General features: G+C 41.4%; 1 protein-coding gene across 2 annotated transcripts in view; it reads left to right on the forward strand.

Moving 5' to 3' along the window:
• Positions 1-217: 217 nt before the first annotated feature.
• Positions 218-19,163, forward strand: part of GRID2 (glutamate ionotropic receptor delta type subunit 2) — a 1,941,594-nt gene continuing 1,922,648 nt past the window's right edge. For both annotated transcript variants that reach the window (XM_077277244.1, XM_077277251.1), the window contains exon 1: positions 218-1,189. In XM_077277244.1, the coding sequence (XP_077133359.1) occupies positions 1,090-1,189 (100 nt within the window). In that variant the 5' untranslated portion in view covers positions 218-1,089. The remainder of the gene's footprint in view (positions 1,190-19,163) is intronic.

The following is a 19,163-nucleotide window of genomic DNA, read 5'->3' on the forward strand; positions in this document are numbered from 1 at the left end:
GGCGACATCATTCTACATTTTCTGCGCTCTGTGTAGCAGCAAAATGTCATTATACAAGAGGGCAGCTTGGCATTGATGTGCTTGAAGCTGCGGATCAGGTCGGATTGGGGCGTCTATTTACACATCTGGGACCAGTTCTGCTCCATACACAGCCTTTCCCTTCTTCTGTCTCCAAAGGCCAAGTGAGAACTTGGGAGCTGTGTCTTTTTTCCCTGGTATTGCAGATAGGGATAGGAAGGAGGAGCTAGATGCCTCTCCAGCTCTCAGTTTCTGCCTCTCTCCCTGGCTTTGATGGTCCTCTTATCTCCTCTCTGTATTTTCCTCCTTCTCCTAGGTGATTCATTTCTAGGCAACGTGCTGGCTGCCTGTCTGCTGCTGGAGCTGGGAACAGGGAGCATTCTGTATCCAGCTCTGCTTCCCACCATCCAGCTCTCTCTTTCTCATACCAAGGCATCATAAACTGCACGCTCAACCTGTTTGAGGATAAAGCTCTGACTTCATCTGGATACTAGCAGGATTCCCTCTCCATCCTAGTACAGAGCCGACGGGAAGCTGGCAATTCACAGAGCTCCTTACTTTTGCAGCTGGATGCTGATGTATTCCCATGCACATTTGTCACACATTGCTCAATAGAAGAGGATGCATAAAGAGAAGGCTGCATCCAGCCAGCAATCCTGTATGTTCTTCCTCCCTGATAATCTAAAAGGTTTTCTGTGAGCTAGATCTGCACTAGGATCCTGAAGGATTATTGTCATTTTCTGCAGTTTGTCTGCTCTAGTATATGCGGCTAGATGGAGGATTTTCATTGCTGCATGTGAGATCATTTTGATGCACAGTTCTGGATGCTTAATGGGTATTTTAGTCTGAGGATCAACTATATTGCTTGGATTTGCTTTAAGGAAATTATTCACATTCCACTTGTCCCTAGACTTTTGCTTGTTTGGTCCATCCTGGTTTCGAACCCCAATGCCTCCATATTTAACCCTCTAGAAACACTGGAATTAAACTCTTGTGAGATCTGTCCAACTGTACACGCTGCTTCTAGTCTCCCTATGAAGATCTGATTTGTGGTCGACAGTCATTGAGAAGATGGACATTTTGCATGCTGTCATCTGTCTGTCCGTCTTCTGGGCTTTATCCTGGGACAGAACAAGAGCAGACTCCAGGTCAGACTCAATCATCCACATTGGTAAGATTTCTTCCATCATTTATATTCCTCAGCTGTATTTCCTTGCAGTAACTTGAATTAATATGTTCTGATGGAGGGAATGCATATTTTAGTATATATACACAGTTCTAGTGTTAGAAACGTTACTCTTGCCACTAGGCTACAAATCTTGCATCTTGTCACAATACTATATTCTAAATGTCGTTACGAGGTATACATATGGCATCCGCTGATCACACAGGTGTTTCTGCATTACAGCTATTATTTCCCATAAATAAGGATTGTATATTCTGCCATAGCTCCTGATATATATATATATATATATATATATATATATATATATATATATATATATATGTTAAAGAATGGGCACATTAATATTCTGTGGCATATTTTGCATTACTCAACTGTCAGACCACGTTTGAAGAGTTGTCCGTGTGACAGGTGTGATTGAGTGAGATGTACTGTGGGATCTGGTGCTGCTCACATCATCCCATGCTGCCTGGAGACCCACTGTTCTAAGCAACATTGAGGATGAGGGATGCTTACAAAAGGCTGCATTCATGTGCCTGGGCTGCAGTGATCAGCCTTTGTGGGACACAAACCCTTGCAGACAGAAAGAAGGAAAAAAAAATGTGTGTGGATTTCCTCTTAGAGGAACCGGTGAGTGGCCAAAAGCTTGTGGGCCCCACCTATTGGCAGCAAGGATGCAATGAAGGAAGCCTTTCTGGGAACAAATACGTCTAGTTGAACATATTAGCAATTTTGTTGCATAGATCATTCTCATTCACATCTGTTCATTCCTGGCGTGCATACAATAGTTTCTATTATGTGCCTAGAATTGATCACATATATAGGACAGTAAATTCCGTGTGATGGCGTTAGGAGGCTGCTGTTATGTAAGTGGCATGTGTGATAGAAGTGGAGGATATACAGCAGTGTTGGAGATAAACTGCACTGATTTCTTTACACCACCAGCACAGGCTGGCAATCTATAATCTGAACACGCAGGGCCCCTTAGAAAGGGAGTGGGCAGGAGGAGATCACTACAGCAAGAACATAAGCATTATTCTCCTCCACCCTGCCTTCAGCTTCAAATCAGATCATGTAACTCCTTTCTATGGAAACTTAGTGGAGGAAAATTAGACATCAGTTCCTAGCCAAAATGTTATCCAAGACAAAGAACTTCAAATACTCATAGGTAATATAAAAAAAAGGCATAAGGCTTTCAGCTCTGGCTTGTCGGCAATTACCTTTTACTTTGCCAAAGGATGAATTAGTTATAAAGCCTTCATTAACGAAGAGTCTCTGATGTATTCAAGGGGAGTGAAAGGCAGAGATAAATCTTCATGAGCCTAATATGGCAGTTAATATTGTCTTCTCCTTTGAATATTCCTGCCATATTTTTGGGGTTTATATGGCTTGTTTTATAGCTTTAACCTACATTCAGCTGCAGCAATGCATTTCCCATTGTAGGTCATTGTAAACCTAATCATAAGTCAGGGTCTAATATCACCTGCAGAAAAAGTGCCATCCAATATATTAATCTGCCTTATTTAATATAATAAATCATAATGATGTGAAAATGAATCAAACATGAGAAAGGCAAAATAAAGTCCATATGAGGTCATTGTAGTCAATCAATAACTTGTAATATGCCTTGGAAGACAACATTCTACACCAATGTCGAGTTCATGATTGGGAGAAGCGGCATCGTATATATTTAACACGTATCAATATTCCATTTTCTTTTGCCTGGTTTTGTAATGTAAAAATAGATGAGCAATTATCAGGTCATTGTTTCTGGTATCTGCATCTTTACAACATGTGACCACACATGAATCCCTCAATACTGAAACAATAAAGCTACTTCCCAGACAATTAATTTAACTTGAATCACAATTAGTGCATTTGACAAGGGGATTAGCTCTTTTTATAGAATACTTTATGTTACCATGAAACTGTTGAATTGATAATTGTTGCACGTAGCATATAATCATTTATAATTAGAATGCTGTCAATGTATCATCACCAAAGTAGTAAAAAAAAATCTAATTTGCTCAGAAATTAAAATCCTGCATTTTGAAAGTGCTAAAAAATATGCTGAGATATTATCAAAGCTTTAACAATCTCAGAACTGTAATAAGATCAAATAATTTGCAATTAAACCTTGGGTATGGTATGCAGCACATGTATAGTATTTGCCAGAAATTGATTTATTTGGTAATGGTGTACAGAAAAGCGCATGTTCCCGTGAAAAGCTCTCCCATTGACATTCCGATAGTGTATAGTGTTTACCATATAGAGATAGTTAATATTAACTGTTATCAAGAACTTGAATCTATAGATACGGACTGCGGTTTTGAAAAGTCAATCAATAGATCACTGCCAGAAAGCTGGCATGGTAACATCAATGGTGCATCAATAAAAAGCATCAAAGATATCAAGCCTGTCGAGTTCTTTAGATGCGGAAATGAAATATCAATCAATGGCTAAAGGTTTTCCACAATATCAGCTTTCATGTATTCCTCACATATATAAAGTATGCAGAAGTATTTTACCATGAAGAATCATGTCAAGTCCATATTAAAATTCCCATTTGTCATGAGAAAGGTTATTTTGACATTATACCTATTCCTTATTGTTATGTATGTGAGGAGTGGGTGTATGGGGGTGGGGAGGAGCCCAATACATTGATAGAGTAATTTCATCAGACTCACATTACTTGATTGCTTCGTAGTTTCCTAATGATCAGCGTGCTGTATGAAGAGCAGAGAATCCGTGAGGAGAATGGAAATGGTTTTGTACTTTACGAGGCCATTTAAGAAAAAAACTGCTCTGATTTATGAAACACAAATGCAGTAAAGACCAAGATATGTCATTCTCCATACATTTAAAAAAAATAGTCCTCCTCCATCAATTGTTCATATGCAACTGGTGATTGACCATAGATTTAATTAAATTGGGATTTAGTGGCATTTGAAGCCATCTTCATATGCAATGTTTACTTATATTTCACATATATGGCTGATCTCTGTACTTTGAAATGTCCCATTGGAGAGACAGTCAATTTTTTATTCCATGTCTATGTAGAATTTGCCATTTACCGACTTTCTCAAGTGTATTATTAGAACCAGGCTATTTCTTCATAGGTTATATCGTACATATCATCCTTCATTGGAGTAATATGATCACAGTGATCCAGCGGTTAGATAGCTGCATTAAGTAGTAAGGTTTTATCTGGGAATACATATCACCTATATCAACAACAGCAGTGTGACACTATCAGAAATAGCAGTCAGTAAGCTGCCAGGGCCCAAGACACATGCCAACTAGCCATCCATCCATCACCAGGCTTCTCACTTCAATGCATTATCAGTTTTTTTTTTCTTTTAAATTTGAGGTCTATGGGTCAGGAACACGGGACAACTTTAAGTGACAAGAAATCCCCCAACTGCTTTATGTATATTCCATACTGGTATATTAGATAATTCTAATATAAGCATATGCTTAATATTTAAAGGGCATAATATACCACACCAATTCATTGGCGGACGTACCATTGGTGCAACTTGTGCAGCCAAACAGGGGCCCAAAAGCTAAGGGGCTCATTTCCACCTCTAAAACCAGTGGAATTGTGCATTATCATGAGCTATTGGACTGCAAAGGGCCAAGAGTTTGTTCTTTCACAAGAACCCTCTTCTGTGTATGTCCACCAGTGCCCCAATTAAAATGAGTCATTCATGGAAAATGACCCTGATTTTGCTGAAGAATGCCTTGACCAGCCGACCATTATTTCTTCAGAGGTTGCTGCAGCTGAAATGTAGTAATACATGCTGGCCATTAACTTATGTAGAATGGCTCTAGTCTCCAACACTATTCCGCTTGTACAGAACAGCTCTAAATTTTGGCTTTTAAAATGTCCAGATGTTCTAATGGACATTGTGGCAGTTTCTGCATGTCATGTTAACTGCATGAAGACTTTAAATCTAAGAGAAAGAATTATGTTGTTTCTCCATATTCACTTGAAAGTTGCATGACTGTTGTGTAGCTTTTTGTGAAGAAAAGCACGACTTTCAAAAATTCTATCAAGCTGTGGCTAGAAAAAGGCAGCAGAGGTGTAAAAGGCACGTGTACAATAAACTTGAGGAAAATCAATACGTTGCTATGAACAGCAACTGTTCTGTATACAGCTCAAGCCTTTTACTTTCATTTTTTACAGTACGTTTTAGAGGTTTACATAATTGCCCCCAAAAATGTGTTTATTCCATAACACAATGATAGATACACAGATAGATAGATAGAAAGATAGATAAATAGATAGATAGATAGACAGAATCCCAAAAATGGATGTCACTCAATGCAAAATTATGTATTTCTTGGCTCAAGTGAGCAAGTAACAACATTTCTACACAGCAGAGCTTTTTCTGAGCCAAAATGTTAGTTATGTATTAACACAGGTCAATAGAGCAGTTTCATGGCATCTATTTTCCTGGATTTATTTAACTGCTCAGGTTGTTGACTTGCAACCTCTGGACTGGCACTATACTTAATCTCTTGACTAGCTTGTGCTGCCTTATCTTTCTTTTTTCTAGATAGTTTGATTGATAGATAGATAAATAGATATGAGATAAATAGATGGATAGATATGGGATAGATAAATAGATAGATAGATAGATAGATAGATAGATAGATAGATAATATGACATACCAGTAAATAATTGATTCACATGTATGTTCACACTGAATACAATTATAAGATAAATTTCACTTCCCATAGCATAGTCCCTTCGAAAGGCAGCGGAACTGAGGGCACTATGCCAGTCATTCGTAAACTCAGAAGATGAACCTTTTGCAATGCTATAAAATTTTTCATCTTTAATTGACAATACAAGAGGGAAAGAAAAAACGAGGGTGCAGCATTCTATGACCCTGCAGCACTGCTTGCTGGAGAGGAGGCTGAAATGTCTTTTAGAATAGACTTACACTTTGATAGATTTTTTTTAAAAAAGAGAACTATATATGAAGAAGTAAAAAACCTTAAGGCACTCATTTAACTTCAATCACTATGATAATTGACACACACAATGTGTTTGCATATCTTCATAGACTTTTGTAAGGCAAGCTAGCAGCTGTGCTAAGTTTTGAGATTTGCAGTTATTTTAGTTGTAAGCAGTTACAGATGGAGTTAATGTGTTCACATGACCCAGTCCAGTGGTGCTGCCAGTAAACTGTGTCTGCCACATAGAAATCCAGAAATCCAGCAAACAGGCTCCTACCTGCAAGCATTCGGAACTCTTATTTTGATTACCAGCAATAATGTCTCGTCAAACTAGCTAATAAAAATAGGAGCTGGGATGCCTTCAGGTAAGAGGCAAGCAGCCGCAGATATCTCTGATGGTCACTGGACCAGGTCCCGTAAATTGATTCACACCATCTCCATTTGTATTGTATGAACTATTTAAAATAGAGCATGTTAATGTCTTGCCATGCCAGTGGAAACCATTCCATTGACTAAACAACTCTTCAAAGTTAAAAAAAAATTGGGCTAAATAGAAAGAACTTCATTGATATTTAAAGTGTATTAAGAAGCCAGATTTCTTCCTTCTAGTGGAAAGCTAATTTGCATACTTTTCAGGAAAACTATCTATGCATATTAATTTGCTGACACTAGTTTGTCACATCCGTTAGGAAAAATTGTACCCCTCAGATGCTCATTAAAGGCCTATCACTCAGAGAACCAATAGCTCTGCACTGACTATAGGCAAAAACTCCAAAACAACTGTTTGCAGGTATAAGCCTTTTACTTTTTAAAATGTATCAACTTAAATAAATATTCTAGGTCTTATGGCATAGGTTGTCAAATGGAATCTGTCAGCAGTGTCATAGAATTATAGAATGCTAGCGTTGGAAGGGACCCCCTCGGTCATTGTGTCTAAGTTCCTGCTCTATGCAGGATTCACTGAACCATTTCAGGCATATGTCGGTGCAGCCTCTGTTTGATGACTAGAACTGTGTTTTCTTTTTTTGCTGCTGCATCAAACTGTTGACTCATGTGTAGTCTGTGATGTATTAGTATACGCAAGTCTTTTTCACATTGGCTGTTGCTTAGTTCTATCCCTCCCATTCTGACCACCACATCAAAACCCTGTCATGGGCAGCCCAATCTCTGAACCGCATTGAAAACCTCTGGAATGTAATCAAGAGGATGATGGATAGTCACAAGCCATCAAACAAAGAAGAACTGCTTACATTTTTGCACCAGAAGCAGTGTGAAAAACTGGTGGAAAGCATGCCAAGATGCATGAAAACTGTGATTAAAAATCACGGTTATTCCACAAAATATTGATTTCTGAACTCTTACTGAGTTAATACATTAGTATTGCTGTTTCTAAATGATTATGAACTTGTTTTCTTTGCATTATTTGAGGTCTGAAAGCACTGAGGTTTTTTTTTTATTTTGACCATTTCTCCTTTTCAAAAAAAAAATACAAATTGTAATGCTTGTAACTTCGGAGACATGTTGTTAGATGTTTATAGAATAAATGAACAATTTACATTTTACTCAAAATATACCTATAAAGAGAAAAATCAGACAAACTGTACATTTTGCAGTGGTATCTTAATTTTTGCCAGAGCTGTATATATTATATACTGTACATATACTGTATATATATATATATATTTTCTCCTCACAATACTATGTGATTGAATAATAAATTAATACAGGCATATTATCCCTTGTGTCATGCTACAGCAGAGGTGCCAGTGCCTGAAAGAGGGAGTCGGTCACTGATGGATCAGTGACCTGTCAAAAGACCAAAAACATGCATATGTAAGCAGAGCACCACATGAAGACCCCAACAGACCACCTCGAAGCATGATAATCTCATTAACTGAGAACTGCAAATAAAGATTAAACAACAACCACAAGACAGATTTCATTATATAAGGGGACAATACAAACATCTCTCCGAGGATCTGTTTATAGCAAGGAAAGTGACAGTCACAAGAGGGCATTCTCTGTGTCTGGAGGAGAAAAGGTTTTTCCATTAACATAGAAGATGATTCCTTACTGTTAGGGCAGTGAGAATCTGGAATTCTTTGCCTGAGGAGGTGGTGATGGCGAACTCAGTCGAGGGGTTCAAGAGAGGCCTGGATGTCTTCCTGGAGCGTAACAATATTGTATCTTACAGTTATTAGGTTCTGTAGAAGGACGTAGATCTGGGGATTTATTCTGATGGAATATAGGCTGAACTGGATGGACAAATGTCTTTTTTTTGGCCATGCTATGTTACTATATTACTATAAACCAAGGTATCATTTTAATCAGTTTAACAGCGCCAACCTGCCAGTGTCTTTAGTTTACTGTACACAACCCTGCTGACAGGTTCACTTTAAACATGCCTTCTTGTATTTCTATCACCATGTCCTCTGAGCTACCTTATTTAATGGTGCTTAAGGAAGTGCACACACATGACCTGGATAATTATTTTTTATCTTTACAGCTAGAAAATGCATAATATAATCAATTACACATGTTAAATGTGAAAGCAAAATGTTCAATGGGTATACTATTCATTCAGTGATATACATTACAAACTATTCATAGTTATGCTTGTACAGGCTGCTAATGTTTATGTGCAAGAATGGGACTCTGTATATCACAGTTATAGCATCAGGGATAACAAAAAAAAACACTTAAATTGGAATTAGCATGTTGCAGAAGACAAATTTGGAAAAGAAATGGCAGAAAAAGCTGACTGTTTTTCATCCTACAGTTAATATTGATCTGCAATACGGTTCTATATTGTATATAACCAAAATGCAGACTAACTGTCATGTCGGACGCTATTCACACTAGGGCGTCTGACAGGCAGCGGTAATTCCACATACGTCCACCATACGTTCAGTGGCGCCGGCAAGACTTTATTCAGGTTGTCCGGGGTTAATCTAGCTGGTACTCGGGTTGGAGTCTGGGTCACGCCCACGGCCTTTAAATAGTCGTGCTGGACTTTGGGCGTCGCCGATTATAGCTTGTGCCTTGTGCCTAGTGATTCCGGTCTGGAGTGGTGGTCTTGTAGGAGATATATTGTATCTTGTGGTGTATTAACCTTTGTTATATTTATCCTTCCTATATTTGTATTTGCTTTGCCCTGAGCACATTATTGTGTTTTCCTGTGTCTGCGGCATGGTGCGTTTTTAGTTTACCCTGTCTGTGCTTTCTGTGGGGGTTGGTGTTATATCACTTCACTGGGTGGCGGATGGTGGTTTCAGCTTAGGGTTGAAACAGGAGTCAGGGCCAGGCCTGGTGGCCCAGACAAGCACACCATTAGTGTAAATTCTGGGAGAGGGAGAGACAGGGAGTCCCCTAGTCTGAGGGATATCACAGGGTCCCAGGTAACCAGCCTTATCTTCCCCTGTGGCAGCGGGATTCTTCTTCATTAAGAAGAAAGATGGCAGACTACGTCCGTGTCTGGATTTCAGGGAGTTAAACCAGGTTACGGTTCATGATCCATACCCTATGCCACTGATACCTGATTTGTTCATCCAGGTGGCTGGTGCTAAGTGGTTCTCAAAGCTTGATCTCAGAGGAGCGTACAACCTCATAAGAGTCCGTCAAGGGGAAGAGTGGAAGACTGCTTTTAATGCTCCAGAGGGTCATTTTGAAAGTCTGGTGATTAGTGTTGAGCGATACCTTCCGATATTTGAAAGTATCGGTATCGGATTGGATCGGCCGATATCCAAAAAATATCTGATATCGCCGATACCGATACCCGATACCAATACAAGTCAATGGGACACAAATATCGGAAGTGATCCTGGATGGTTCCCAGGGTCTGAAGGAGAGGAAACTCTCCTTCAGGCCCTGGGATCCATATTCATGTAATAAATAAAGAATAAAAATAAAAAATATCGCCTCGGATGAGCCATGGCTGTCACCGCTGCAAGTGTCTGCCTCCGTTCCTAAGAATGCAGAGTGAAGGACCTTCGATGACGTCGCGGCTTGTGATTGGTCGCGTGACCGCTCATGTGACCGCTCACGCAACCAATCACAAGCCGCGACGTCATCGCAGGTCCTACACTCACTGCATTCTTAGGAACGGAGGCTGCCGGTTGCAGCGCTGAGGTCCAGGGGCCGTCCGAGGGTGAGTATATCCATATTTTTTATTTTTATTCTTTATTTTTTACATGAATATGGATCCCAGGGCCTGAAGGAGAGTCTCCTCTCCTCCAGACCCTGGGAACCATACACACCGCACACGCCTGGGAGCTTATAGGAACTTCCGATTCCGATTTCCGATATCACAAAAATATCGGAAGTCGGTATAAGAATTCCGATACAGCGAATATCGGCCGATACCCGATATTTGCAGTATCGGAATGCTCAATACTACTGGTGATGCCATTTGGGTTGACAAACGCGCCTGCTGTGTTTCAACATTTCATAAATGATGTGTTCTCCCATGTCCTAGGGAATTTATTATTGTGTACCTAGATGAAATTCTCATTTATTCATGCGATCGTGATGCTCATTTAGAACATGTTAGGCAGGTGTTAAAGCTACTCAGAGAGAATAAGCTCAATGCAAAACTTGAGAAATGTGTATTTGCTGTTCAGGAGTTGCCTTTCTTGGGTTATATTGTGTCCGCTTCGGGGTTTAAAATGGATGCCGCTAAGGTGCAAGCAGTGTTGCGGTGGGAACGCCCTGATAACCTAAAAGCGCTCCAGCGGTTCCTTGGGTTTTCTAACTATTATAGAAAGTTTATTAAAAATTTTTGTATCATTGCTAAACCGCTTACTGACATGACGAAAAAAGTTACCAATTTCTCCGCATTGTCTGAGGCTGCTGTACGCGCATTCGACTTCCTGAAGAATAGTTTTGCTTTGGCCCCCATTCTGGTGCAACCAGACGTATCAAAACCATTTACCGTGGAAGTCGATGCATCTGAGGTTGGAGTGGGGGGCGGTGCTATCAAGGCTCATATTTGGGCGACTTGCGTCCTTGCGCCTACTTCTCCCAGAAGCTGTCATCCGCCGAACGTAGCTACGATATCGGCAACAGGGAGTTATTGGCTATCAAGTTGGCTTTTGAGGAATGGAGACACTTCTTAGAGGGGTCGGTCCACCAGGTTACAGTTATCACCGACCATAAAAATCTGCTTTTTTTGGAGTCAGCCAAGTGTCTGTCCCCCAGGCAGGCTCGCTGGGCTTTGTTTTTCACGCGATTCAACTTTTTTGTTACTTACCGACCTGGGTCTAAGAACACTAAGGCGGGCGCTTTGTCCAGGTGTTTTCCAGGGCAGAACCTCGGGAAGATTCAGTACTAGTGTTGAGCATTCCGATACCGCAAGTATCGGGTATCGGCCGATACTTGCGGGTATCAGAATTCCGATACCGAGATCCGATACTTTTGTGGTATCGGGTATCGGTATCAAAACAACATTAATGTGTAAAATAAAGAATTAAAATAAAAAATATTGCTATACTCACCTCTCCGACGCAGCCTGGACCTCACCGAGGGAACCGGCAGCGTTCTTTGCTTAAAATGCGCCCGTTTCCTGCCTCCCGTGACGTCACGGCTTGTGATTGGTCGCGTGCCGCCCATGTGGCCGCAACGCGACCAATCACAGCAAGCTGTGACGTAATTTTCAGGTCCTGAATGCCTCATTCTAGGCATTCAGGATTTTAAAATTACGCTACAGCCTTGTGATTGGTCGTGTCGCGGTCACATGGGCGACGCGACCAATCACAAGCCGTGACGTCACGGGAGGCAGGAAACGCGCGCATTTTAAAATTACATCACGACTTGTGATTGGTTGCGTGCCACCCATGTGACTGCGACGCGGCCAATCACAGCAAGCCGTGACGTAATTTTCAGGTCCTGAATGCAGAATTAGGCATTCAGGACCTGAAATTACATCACGGCTTGCTGTGATTGGTCGCGTCGCGGTCACATGGGCGGCACGCAACCAATCACAAGCCGTGACGTAATTTTAAAATGCGCGCGTTTCCTGCCTCCGGTGACGTCACGGCTTGTGATTGGTCGCGTCGCCCATGTGACCGCGACGCGACCAATCACAAGGCTGTAGCGTAATTTTAAAATCCTGAATGCCTAGAATTAGGCATTCAGGACCTGAAAATTACGTCACGGCTTGCTGTGATTGGTCGCGTCGCGGCCACATGGGCGGCACGCGACCAATCACAAGCCGTGACGTCACGGGAGGCAGGAAACGCGCACATTTTAAGCAAAGAACGCTGCCGGTTCCCTCGGTGAGGTCCAGGCTGCGTCGGAGGGTGAGTATATCCCTATTTTTTATTTTAATTCTTTCTTTTACACATTGATATGGATCCCAGGGCCTGAAGGAGAGTTTCCTCTCCTTCAGACCCTGGGAACCATCAGTGATACCGTCCGATACTTGAGTCCCATTGACTTGTATTGGTATCGGTATCGGATTAGATCCGATACTTTGCCGGTATCGGCCGATACTTTCCGATACCGATACTTTCAAGTATTGGATGGTATCGCTCAACACTACCAGTACCCATCCTCCAAAAGGGTGTTGTGGTCTCGGCTCTCACGACCGAGGTTGAGGCTGAGATTGCCGAAGCTCAGGAGGAGGTTCCATCAGAGCTTCCCATTAACAAATCATTTGTACTGCTCCATCTTTGCTTAAAGGTGTTGGGTGAGCATCATGATGCTGTTCTGGCTGGCCACCCAGGGGTTAGGGGTACCTTGGAGTTGGTGTCGCGTCGGTTTTGGTGGCCCAAAGTCCATCAGGATGTGGTCTTGTACGTATCAGCATGCACCACGTGCGCTAGGGCTAAGACGTCCCGCTCCATCCTGCTGACACACTACTTCCTCTCGAGGTACCCAGTAGGCCATGGACGGAGATCTCCATGGATTTTATCACAGATTTGCCCTCCTCAGCCGGGAACACGGTCATTCTGGTGGTTGTTGATCGGTTTTCGAAGATGTCGCATTTTGTGTCTTTGCCTTCGTTGCCTAACGCGAAGACTCTGACTCAGGTATTTGTGCAGGAGTTGGTCAGACTTTACGGAGTCCCATATGAAATCGTATCTGATAGGGGTTCTCAGTTTGTGGCACAGTTTTGGAAAGCTTTTTGCTCACGGCTGGGGATCAAGTTGTCGCATTCGTCAGCGTTTCATCCTCAGTCAAATGGTCAGACCGAGCGTATGAACCAGAATTTGGAGCAGTACTTACGCTGCTTTGTCTCTGACAACCAGGAGGAGTGGTTGACATTCCTTCCTTTGGCTGAGTTTGCCATAAATAATCACCACCAGGAATCCTCTGGGGAGTCCCCGTTCTTTTGTTTTTACGGGCATCATCCTCAATTTTGTACTCTACGTCAGGGGGGCTCTGCTGGAGTCCCAGAGGAGGACCAGCTAGGAGCACAACTGTCATCAGTGTGGAGGAGAGTGAAACAGCGCTTGCTGAGCGTGGGGGCAAGGTACAAATGAGTGGCTGACAGTAGACGTGTGCCAGGTCCGTTCCTGAGTGTGGGTGACTGGATGGGGTTGTCCACAAAAAATATAAAACTCAAAATACCATCCATGAAATTGAGTACATGGTTTATTGGTCCGTTTAGGGTCGCTGCCATCATTAACCCAGTAGCCTATCGATTGAGCTCCTTTCGGTATATAAGATACACAACGTGTTCCACAGATCTTTATTAAAAAAGGTGGTGGGTTCAGTGGACGCGGCGCCGATGCCACCTCCAGTCTTGCTGGATGGCAATTTGGAGTTTGAGGTTTCCAAGGTAGTTGACTCTCGAGTAGTGCACCGCACATTACAGTATCTGGTACACTGGCGTGGTTATGGGCCAGAGGAGAGGTCTTGGGTTCCAGCCTCAGACATTCATGCTGACCGGCTGGTCAGTATGTTTCACAGCTGCCATCCGGACAAGCCAGGTCCTATAAGTCGTGAGGGCCCTGGGGTCCCTCGTAGAAGGCGGGGTACTGTCATGTCGGACGCTATTCACACTAGGGCATCCAACAGGCAGCGGTAATTCCACATATGTCCACTATACGTTCAGTGGCACCGGCAAGACTTTATTCAGGTTGTCCGGGGTTAATCTAGCTGGTACTCGGGTTGGAGTCTGAGTCACGCCCATGGCCTTTAAATAGTCGTGCTGGACTTTGGGCGTCGCCGATTATAGCTTGTGCATCGTGCCTAAGTAATTCCGGTCTGGAGTGGTGGTCTTGTAGGAGATATATCGTATCTGGTGGTGTATTAACCTTTGTTATATTTCTCCTTCCTATATTTGTATTTGCTTTGCCCTGAGCACATTATTGTGTTTTCCTGTGTGTCTGCGGCGTGGTGCATTTTTAGTTTACCCTGTCTGTGCTTTCTGTGGGGGTTGGTGTTATATCACTTCACTGGGTGGCGGGTGGTGGTTTCAGCTTAGGGTTGAAACAGGAGTCAGGGCCAGGCCTGGTGGCCCAGACAAGCACACCATTAGTGTAAATTCTGGGAGAGGGAGAGACAGGGAGTCCCCTAGTCTGAGGGATATCACAGGGTCCCAGGTAACCAGCCTTATCTTCCATGGGCTTTCCGTAAAACTAACACCCCTTGGAAGCCGCAAGAAGAGATCCAGATAGCATAAAGATTAAACTAATTTTTATTATAATATTTTAAAAATTAGACATACAAATCTAAAAATATATACAGCTACCCCAACTAGGAGGGATTCTGGAACTAATTATACATACATCAAAAAAAGCAGATCAATAAGGAGCATGAAAACACTTAACAACAGCCAAGCACAATATCAAATCCATAAAAATCTCCCTATTCAGTACAAGGCAAGGAAATTTGCATACCATCCATATTAAAGTCATGTGACCTAACTGCGCTCCAAATAATCCCAACCTATGCTGAAGGGAAAAGATCCTTTAGCAAATAAAAGGAATAATATACTCAATTATTACCCGGTTTTTCCAGTGTTGCTCCGAAACCCTGTGGGTAGCCAGATTCCCTCCTCACCCCTTCTATATTGTGTAGTGAAAGAGTAGTTTAGCTGCTTCTAGAGTATGTTCACATGAATGTCTGAAAAATCATTCATTCTCATCCAGAAAAGTGGGACGATTTTTCTCTCTCTTGCAATCCATGTGCAGTCCGTACACAATCTGTGTTTACAACAGCAGCAGTTATGAATCAGTTACAAGACCATTTACAGTTTCCTGTTACAGAATTGCAATATATCTGTAAAACCTGGATGCTATACTGTGTCTCCATATGGCAACTGATTTTTTCACGCCTCCATAGACTTGAATGGGTGAGTCTCATCCAATTTACAGAAGAAGCTAGTGCATGCTGCAGATTCAGTCAGTAAAACAAATCTTCCATCTGCAGTGTCCCATGAACTAACATTGATCAGAGTGTGATCCATATTTTTAATGGATAGCGCTGAAACTGAAAATACGGTCATGTGCATGAGCCCAAAAAGGTTCAGTATGGCTGCATGAACTTACTATTCATTTATATCACAATAATTAGCTTTTCAGTATAAATATTGGTCAGCTCATTGTTCTTGATCTCCAAGTCTCTGTCCACAGAGGTGATGACACTATGGACAAGTTAGTTATTGCAGTGGCATAGCTCAGCACATTATGACACTGGTACTATTTAAATCTTACTCTCAATTTTCTATTTGCTTTATACAGTATACAGAAAATGTGTCAGGTAATTCAACTCCAGAAACCAATTAAATGTCTTTCTAGGTTATGATATTAGAAGTATTTTAGTACCTCCTTTGAACAAAAGTTCGGCGGTATTGCTGAGAAATCTACTATATAGGAGGTATGTAAGCAAGGTTTGAGGTGCTATGGGTGGGATACAGGACTTACATTGACTCCATTCATAGCCTAATTTGCTCTTTGCTAAAAATGGAACTTATGGTCTCACACCCTACATATTTATATAACTGGTTGGGGGAGAGTAAATAGTATTACTACTAGTATTACTACAAGAGATGTTCTCAATTAAATTGGCTTTCTATAATAATAGAATATTTAGGCATTAATGGGATTATGACAAAAGCAACCATAAATTCATGCTTTATTAACCCCTTAACCCCTGGAGCTTTTTTTGGTTTAGCGTTTTCGTTTTTCACTCCCCTCCTTCCTAGAGCCATAACTTTTTTATTTTTCTGTCAATATGGCTATCTGAGGGCTTATTTTTTGCGGGACGAGATGTACTTTTGAACAACACCATTGGTTTTTACAAAAAACTTGGCACTCATGGTTTTTGCAGAGAAAATTAATCATTACTTTTATTGTGCATCCAGTTCCAAGATTTTAAACGTTTTCGGTCTATTCACAAGGCCTTCACCAGAATAATCTTTATCAAAACTGAAATATATACAAAATCACAAATAGATTTAAGAGTTAATCTGAATGATGCACTGACAGAAAAAACATAAAGTACGATAATTTCTATCTGTAATCAGATTCGGTCAAACAGAAGGATAAAGGTGACGACAGTGGCGGCCAAGATTTAATCCAAGCTAGTGCTCTGTAAGCCGTGGAGGTTCCAATTAGAGACATCTATAAGCTGTGAACGTGGATAAGGAAGGAATGAAATGTGATTTAGACATTTGCTCATATACGTTAGCATATAGCATTACTGCAGCTCTGATACCGTGAAGGATACTGAATAGGAAAAATATGAGGAAAACTTCCAAGGCGCTCGGCCGTAGCACTGGATGTGAATGTGCAGTGGATATCTATAAGGTGAATACCTATAACAGAAATGCATACACTTTAAGTATCAATATACATTGCGCCTATATAAAATCCTGAGTCTCGAGCTGCAAAAAAAGGGAGCACATGAGCATGTGACAACATAAAATACACAAAAAGAATAGACCCATAGTATCTAAATAGTGAAGCCAGAGCTAACTACTGAGCCAGTGAGTTGAACTAACCTACTGTGATACAGTGGCAATGTGTGCAAAAGAAAATGCAATGCATGTAGTACCTGTAATAATGAGCACGATATGGGGGCCTGAAGGCCTGCCTATAAATGCGACCCGGGAGAATTAAACCTAGGAATATAAATATATATATAAGGAGAAAAGGGAATACAGCGGTCAAAAAATTGTATACAGAAGGAGGAGGGGAATTATGGAGAGCGCTATTGAAAAATGGTGGTGAACAAAAGGATCATCTGAAATCCTGGAGTATATGAAAGCTAAGAGGCACACAGGAATAGCGATGACTCGCAATATGAACTGGCGCTGAGAAAAGAAAAAAAAAGGACAAAACCCTCAAAATGTGAAATATGGTTGTGGCCATTTTCCACTCTCCCTAAGATTACCTTAAACTTCCAGGTCCGAGGTGCAGAGATACCAGCTGTCCCGGAGAACGCTGTGAGACTACTTCCGGGTTTATGCGCATCCTGGAGGTGTGTCACCTGACCTACTGCGTCATTGCGGTCAAGTGATCGCAGCTGTGCAAGCCGCGCATGCTCAGTGGAAAATCTATACTATAGTACCAAGAAAGCATAGGAGTGCCCAGGATATGTACTTAGAGGACCCACTAGGAGGCACTGCGGTATCCAGACCCTATCTATGGGCATAAAGCTTAACCATAAGGACATGAGAGACTGTGTAATGGCTCGCAGTGATGGATGTGCGGATACAGTGTGTATAAGAACAATACTAAAGAAACATGCATTGAAAAGAACTAAAGCTGTATACACTCTGGAGACATATATACTCTACCATGTGAGGTGCCATGAGTGCCCAGTGCGTGAAGTTATATTAACGATTCTAAAGGAAAGAAGAACAATAAATATTGTGATTAGACAAGGAGAGAAAAAAATTTCCTATATAGCAAAATGTCATATATCACATTAAAATAAGAACATCACATTACCACACACATCATAAGAAAGCCAATACATCATATTCTCTGTTTAATCCCTTTGGTTCTAAGGTCTGCAGAGTGAAGATCCAAAATGCTTCCCTCCTTTTGAGTAATTTAATTTGATTCTGACCTCTCCTAAGGGGGTCAATTTGCTCCAGAATCTGGAATCTAAGTTGAGATATATTGTGATTTTTTTTTAAGAAAATGGTGTGGGAGGGGGAGATGGTTTTTTTACATCGAATGGTAGATTTGTGTTGTGATAGTCTGTCCTATACCGCTTGCGTGGTTTCCTCCACATAGGCTAAGCCATATGGGCATTTGATCAGATAAATTACGAATGAAGATTCACATGTGTAAAAACCCTTAATTGGTATTTCCTTTCCTGTGTGGGGGTGAAACACCGAGGGGCCCTTTTGTACATTGTTACATAGTAAGCAGTTAAGACAAGGGAAGTTACCCCGTCTCTGTGTCTGCAGAAAAGTCTGCCTAGGAAGGGTCGTGCTTGAACCCACATCCGCTTTGACCAATATGTCTTTCAGAATATTGGCCTGTCTGAAGCAAGAAAGAAATGGTAATTTAAATTCCGGAATGTGAGGATAACTTTTAGCCAGTATATTCCAGTGTCTCCTGATGGTGGATTGTACTGCATCGGAAAAAGGATAATAGGTGGTAACAATAGGAATTCACTTGTTGCCATCAGTGGACTTTGTAGATGTTATGTTCTGTTTTGCCTTAGTTAGAACCCCGTGTGGGTAACCCTTATCGGAGAATTTACACTCCATCTCAGATAGTCTAATTTCCTTGATATTCCCATCAGAGACAATTCTGTCTACCCGTTGAAATTGTGATTTGGGAATTGAATTCTTAATGGACAGGGGGTGACAACTACTGAAATGTAAAAGATCCTTCCGGTCTGTCGGTTTGGTAAACAGGTCGATGGCGAGAGTACCCTCTCTCTCCTTGCAGATTAAAGTGTCCAGGAAATTGATTCATTCTGTACTGTGTTGTATGGAAAATTTTAATTCAGGCCAAATGTTGTTAATATGACTGTCAAGCTATAAAAGTGATTCAATTGGTCCATCCCATATACAAAAGATATGGT

The sequence above is a fragment of the Ranitomeya variabilis genome, chromosome 1 (genome assembly GCF_051348905.1).
Source record: "Ranitomeya variabilis isolate aRanVar5 chromosome 1, aRanVar5.hap1, whole genome shotgun sequence".
NCBI classification, from domain to species: Eukaryota; Metazoa; Chordata; class Amphibia; order Anura; family Dendrobatidae; genus Ranitomeya; species Ranitomeya variabilis.